At 37.4% G+C, this 6949-nt stretch overlaps 1 protein-coding gene across 1 annotated transcript in view; it reads right to left on the bottom strand.

Annotated features, from left to right (window-relative positions):
• PNPLA4 (patatin like domain 4, phospholipase and triacylglycerol lipase) overlaps window positions 1–6949 on the bottom strand; it is a 42331-nt gene continuing 35382 nt past the window's right edge. Inside the window, exons 8-9 of the mRNA XM_090064042.1 lie at window positions 5869–6021; window positions 1–879 (exon numbers count right to left, since the gene is read on the bottom strand). Coding sequence (XP_089920168.1) covers window positions 748–879; window positions 5869–6021 — 285 coding nt within the window. The 3' untranslated portion in view covers window positions 1–747. The remainder of the gene's footprint in view (window positions 880–5868; window positions 6022–6949) is intronic.

The raw sequence follows: 6949 nt of genomic DNA, 5'->3' as shown, positions 1-6949 counted from the left end.
TTCCAAAAATACATTTGTTTATTAAAATTTAGTAGACAAAGAAAAACTGCATGAAAATAGATTTTCAAAAGGTTGTTCCTGAATTACATTTACAGAAGTATTATATTTTTAAAATTCTGAAGCAGATGGACATTACAGAATTCAGAGAGACAAAGAACCAATTTAATAGCCAATAAACGCTAATGACAAATTATAATAAATACAATTAAATTGGGTTTTCCTCCCTACAGTCTGTTTAATTAGAATCCATACTTGATAACATACTGTAGAAAACTGATTTTGGAGTAAAAATAAATAGCAGCACTGTAGCCAGTCAATGTAATGTGCACAAAAACAGGATTCAAAACTTAAGAAAACTAGGAACAATTGCATATTTTTAGGAATAAAAAACCTGAATAAGTTTCTTAAATGATTAACATTAGAAACATTTTCAAGACCTTCCTAGAATATCACACAATGAACTTCAATAGTTACACATGCTACAAATTCTGATCAGCTATAACAAATTTAGTATATTTTAGTATAACACCTTCACAAACAGCAGCTTAATTCACCATGTGAACAATGTCCACTTGGACACGCATACAAATTCCAGATAAAGGCCCCTGTATATCTGTTGATGCCAATGGGTGCCATTCATCTAGCGCTTGATAAACAGCAATTGTAACAGCTACTCCGCAGATCCTGCATGAAGTATGAAGCTTAGCTTTGAAGACCATCTAACTTTGTTAATTTTGTACGCACAATCTATTTAAACCAGTTTTCCTTTAATAGGAAGTGTACAGCATCATCAAATCCATTTTGGAACAATGATTCCATTTTCTTCTGACTTGGTGGGAACAGAGCTTGATTAAGTCTTATCAAGTTAGCTACGGACAACTAGAAGAGAAAGATATGTCACATTTGAATTTGTTCACATCTAAAACTATTTGATTTTCTTGTTCTCTATTTATTTCTTACGCATAAGAAAATGATGTTTCCAACAATCTGAGGACTATTCAAGATACATTTGTGATTATTAAGGTGTAAGTATAGGTATAAGCAGGGATCCTGGTTTTCTCCAATTAAAAACATTCACAATTTTCAGGTCAAAAATATATTTATGTATTAGTGGTGTTTCATTTTAATCATGGAAACGTGGATTTTGGGTTACTTTTTTAAACCCCAAAATTGGGGATTTTTTTTTAAATCAGAGAAAACCAGGAACCCTGATAAGTATGCTCTCCATGTCTTCATTTATGGTTACGATGGCTTTAGCTTCTTCAATAACAGGCTAACTCTTCAGAAAAGATCATCATTATTGTAGTTATAACAAAGATTGGGAAGAGCAGCCTTGGGCAATGGCTAAATTTTTGAGGGCTTTAAACCAAGTACTAACAAGGATGGTAAAAACTTACCTATAATTCTGCAATTAGGATTCAAGGGATAATGTAACTGGAAAGCCCACATTAAGCGGATGCAGCTTGTTTTAGAGATATTGGTATTGTAAAAGAATAGGAAGTGCTCTCCTGTATGTCAAGAATTATACACTTGTCCCAGGGTCCAAGAAAAGTGAGTGTAAGATGTGTTTAACCTACCTTGGCAAAGGTAAAGTGAGAAAAAGAAAAGTGCTGGGGGTCTACTATAAATTCACTAAATCAGGAAGAAGAGGGGGGACAAGATATTCTTCAACTGCTAAAATTTTTTAGTAATAATAGTAATTATTAGAAATAATGGACTACTTAAAATTTATCCAATTTCTGTTGGAAGAAAAAAAAAACTGTAGAAAAACAAAATACCCAAAGTTGTTAACATTCTCAGCAGATGATTTTCTTTCAGGAAGTTTGGGAAACAACTAGGTCATCTATTTTGCATCTGTTTCTGCCCAACAGGGGTAAACTAGTTTGGAACATGGAAGTGGTTAGAAGCTTCAGATGAAGTCGTCATGATATGAGAGAATCATTAATGTAGGAAAAGGATGTCATGAGAACACCAAAACAAGTATATTAGACTTCAAAAGGGCTAAATTAGGTAAGATCCACAGGCAGACAAAATAAAAGGAAAAAAAGAAAAAAAGAGGGCTGGCATAATGCTGGAAGCCTGTCATCATGCTATTTGACACAGGTTAAAGATAATAATCATCAGTAAAGAACATGTTAGAGTCTTGTTACACATTAATTTTAGGCAGCTCTTAACCCCTGGATCGTTCACACATGCACAAATAATCTTAGTTTTAAGCACACTTTAGACAGCTTAAAGCTACACCAGTCCAGGGTAGGTTTATCTCTGGTTGGTACTACCCAGCTAGTGTTCCATTAATGTGTGGCCACTGCCCACAGACGAGCCACTCCAGTTCTTATCTAGCATCTCAGGATGAAGTGTCCCATCCCCTTCCCCACTTTTCTGTTTTGTGTGGACAAACCTTCCACCTCTTGAACTCTACTGCCTTGGAGGGTCAGGGGGGAAGGTGTGTTCTGGCACCAAGTCAACTTTTCTTCCGGCCCCCAGGAGCATGACTTTCCCATGACCAGGAGCGCAACTCCATGCAAACAGCTGGCAGAGCACATACCCACTAGCCAAATTGCAGGGTGTGGACAGGTCTGGGAGCGAAGTAGGGAGTGGGGGGGAAAAACGAAAGAAAGAAAGAAAAAAAAAGGTAGTTGTTAGATTGCATCCCTGTCAGCTGGGGCTTCCTTCCTAGGGCAGGGACAGTAGCTGCCCATAAAGAACCTTCCCTCACTGCTCTCAGCCACCTCAGGAGGCATGGCCAGCACGCAGCATGCCCACACTCCAAACCCAAGTCCCTATTTATTAAACCATAAGACCTTCTTTATTTTCCCTTTCCTTGCAACCCCTGCTTAGTGCTCTTAATTGGTTCCTGAAAAACTGAATATTAAGTGAAATGAGCATTAAGCAAAACCAAAAGTATTTGATGACCCATGATGACAACTGCAAGTTTTTTTTTTAATGACCCAAGATGGTGACCGTGAGCGTTATAATGAAACTCACTGAGAGCTAAGTGAAATCAGGTATCAATTTAAAATGAGCATTATAGCTAAATAGCACCAAGTGAAACAGAGTTAAGCAGCAGCTACCTGTATATCTTTTTGAATTTTTTATTTTATCCTTCAATAGTCAACTTCCTTCATTTCACCACTCATCCCCCATCCTCATTTCCTTTCCACCTCCCATTTCATTACCCACCCCCATCCCATTAACTTTCTACCATCCAGCTTCATGTTCAACCCATCTCTCTCACACACACCCCACTTGAACAGAGATAAAAGCCTGTCCTGGCTCACCAGCTCTCTAGTGGTAACTTGCAGCTATAGGTCCTAGTCAGGCTCCTACTCATGTGCCCTTTAGTGGCAAGTCAGAGCTTTACAGGTCAACAACAGTCAGAAGTTTTTAGTGTTAAGGTGCGATTACTCCAAACTTAAGTTATAACTCACACCAATGAACATTTAAGCAGCTCAAAGTGCAACATGAAACAAGGTCCTTAGAGAAACTCTGACAAATCTGAACAAGTTCCAGTCAGCAAAGCCTACTAGAACTTAGTTTAAGTGTACTGGCAGAAACAGCTAAAGCGATCTTGGAGCCACTGGCAAGAATACTTGCAATCGTCCCCTATTGGGATGCAGCAACCTTCTTCAAAGACAGGACAAAGGATAACCCAAGGGAATTGGACTAGTCAGCATGACTTCAATTCCTAGAAAGTTAATATTTCAAATTATAAAATAATCAGTTTATAAACATCTGGAAGATGAAGTGAAAAGAAAAAAAATCATAAGACAGGCAATACAGATTTGTTAGGAACAAATTATACCAATCCCACTTGATCTCCTTTGACAGGGAGAGGTGGTTAGCTATGTTAGTTTGAAGTAAGGAAGAAAGCAAGGCTAGGTGGCACCTTGGGCTAGATACAGATATTCAGTAAGCCCGAGGCAGAACTGATCCAAGTTATGTGGTTTTCTGTAAGCAACACAGTTGCGATCAGTTGTGAACACAACACACATTCACCCTTTGGTGGGGTGGAGGGGATCAAATCGTAGACTGATTTAAAAATGGTGGAACCCATCTATGTGCACCAAACTTCTTTTCTGTTACAGGTATAGACAGGTTTCTGTACCTGGCCTTAGACACTAATCATAGAGAGAATAAGCTTCTATAGGCAGCAGCCTACTTTGTCAAATGTTACCTGGTGAAGCAGCCTGTTTCCTACAAAGACTCCGGCCTCTCAAATCAGTTAGTGTCTAACTGGTGCCAATCTGTCCTACCTTTCTGGTAAGTTTGACGGATAAGGAGAAAGCAGTGGGCAAACATGGGCTTAGTTTAGGCTTTAAGTACTTGAACTCCATATTACACATGCAGATACGTGGGAGAGACAGAACTACTGTTAGGTTATATATATAAACCAACATATAATGGATTAAATAATCATAAGTAAGGCAGAAATATTTTTTAAAAAGTTAATGTCACACTGGCTGGAGATCTCAAGTAGGGCTCCACAAGGGTCTGTCTTCAGTCCAGTGGTGCTTAACATTTATTAATGACTTGGATACAGTCATATAGTCAAATCCGGTTGTGGACAGACAGAATTAAAATTCAAAGGGATCTTGATAAATTTGAAAACTGAACTATAGATGACAAAATGAAAGTCAACAAAAACAACTGTAAGGTTATAGGTAAGGAAGGAAAAACCAAAATTTTTGAGATTGGGAGTAACAAGCTTAGCAACAGCACTTTTGAGACTGACTGAGATTATGGCAAATCACGAACCAAATAAGAATCAACAACATTAACCTGTTGTAAAAAGAAACAAATGTATTGTGTGTTGCATTTGGATTGCATTAATAGAGTATCATGTGCAAGACTTAGAAAGTAGTACCAGTATTCAGTGCTAGTAGGCCTCAGGTGGAGGACCATGTTCAGTCTGGGGGCACTAGATTTTAAGGATTGTGTAAAGAAACTGGAGACAGTGCAGAGTCAGACAGAGAAGATAAAGACGTTCAGTCACATGAAAAAAGGATGAAGGAACAAGGTATATTTATTTTGGAGGGGATGAGGATGGAAAGCACATAGCAACTTTCAGATATTTGAAAGGCTACTATAAAGAAAATGGAAAAATGTTCTTCATTCTTTGACAAACACAGGAATAAGTAAAGAGATGATTTTCTTTACATTAGTAAGTTTGATGCTGCAAAAACTGCGGCCAGCTCTGGCATCCACGTTTTAAGAAAAACCTGAACAAAGTAGGAGAAACAACTATAAAATGACCTGAGGGCTGAAGAAAATGCCTGTAATATGAAACATCAAGAGTTCATCAAAAAGAAGACTGAAGGCAAACTGATTATTATATGAACAATTAGAACAGAGAAAGTGTCAGATAGTAAAAGACTCCCACATTATGGAAGAAGACATAACAAGAACTAAAGGTTAGAGGCTGAAAATATACAAATTCAAAATATAAATAAGGCACAAATCTTTAACAGTGAAAATAATTTAGCTCTTCATTTTGTGAGGTCTTCAAATCAAGGATGGGTTGCGTTCTAGAAGATAATTTAGCTAAAGAGAAAATAGTCCTTTAGTCAAACTGAAGTTATTAGATTTAGTACAGAGGTATTTGAATTAATTGGTCTACAATGCATGTGTGTAAGGTCTACCTAGACAATTCAATGTTTAAGGTCAGAAAGGATCATTACAAAGATAGGAAGGTTCTTAGCCCTTAGCCCTTTTGGTAAGGGCCTAAATTTGCCTAAATGGTAAAATTGACTGGGATATCTACTCTAATAAATAAACTAATCTGCAAAACTTAAAATAATGAATTTAAAGTTTTCAAACATTTCTTCCATTACTAAATCTATTTTAAAACGAAAACAAATGACTCACCATTAGATCTTGTTTTGCAACTTTAACATAGAGATCTACATGGCCTTTATCTTGTGGACAGATATCTAATCGACCACTGAAAGGAGAAATAGTCACTGTCCTTCCCACAGGCAGGATAGGGAGGCCATTGGTAAGACCACCATCAATCCATTTCTGTTGGAAAATAAAGTCATCTGTAAGTTACAGGTTGACAACAGGTGAACCTTCTCCTTTGCCCTTTCGCACCTAAAAATGATTTAAACACTGCTGTACTTCCTCTTCAGAACACTACAAAATACAGTGGGTGTATCTACATGTGCATTTATGCCAGGTTAAATTCACTGTGCAGTAAGCAGGAATAGGCTGACATCTAGACATGCAGGGGTTAAAACGTATTAACACTGTGCGCGGACTGACTTGGGACTAAAGTTCAGTTCTAAGTCAATCCATACACACACTGTTACTGTGCAGTAACTCATCTATAGGTGTATTACTGCACAGTAACTAATCAGGCACAAATGTGATACCTACATGATGCAGGCATCAAACTAACGCTCCAGTTGGTGTACATTGCCATATTTGCTGCACAGTATGGGTGTGCATGGGTAGATGCATGCCCCTACTGCACAGTAATTTTAATCAAAATTAGTGTGCAGTAAATGCACATGTGTAGATGTGCCCAGTTTGCTCTTGAATACTAGTCAATCCAAAAATGCTAATGACTGGGCAGTGAACAGAACTCATTGCTCATTGAGTGACTTACTCACTAATTAGTTTCATATTTACTTTTTACCTAAACATTGTCTTAAACACTGAAATAATACTACTCCCTCCCCTCCAACTACTAGATGAAATGGCCAAGCCACCATCATCAGTAAGACCCTCCAAGTTATAGATATACCAAAGTTCTTCATAGAAAATACAGAACTTGGAATACTATTACTATACAATTCTGTGAATATTAACTCAACCATTCAACAGGTTAACTTAAGAGAGAAAAAACAACAACAAAAATCACTATATTTACACCTCTTGTTAGTACTGTATAATATGGATATGGATATAAAAAAAACGAAGATTACTTGAAATCCAGTTAGCTTCC

Source organism: Crocodylus siamensis, chromosome 1 (assembly GCF_052110815.1).
Source record: "Crocodylus siamensis isolate JL-2025a chromosome 1, ASM5211081v1, whole genome shotgun sequence".
In the NCBI taxonomy this organism is placed as follows: domain Eukaryota; kingdom Metazoa; phylum Chordata; order Crocodylia; family Crocodylidae; genus Crocodylus; species Crocodylus siamensis.
The sequence above is the reverse complement of the archived record's forward strand: the minus strand, read 5'-3'. Positions and strand labels throughout refer to the sequence as shown.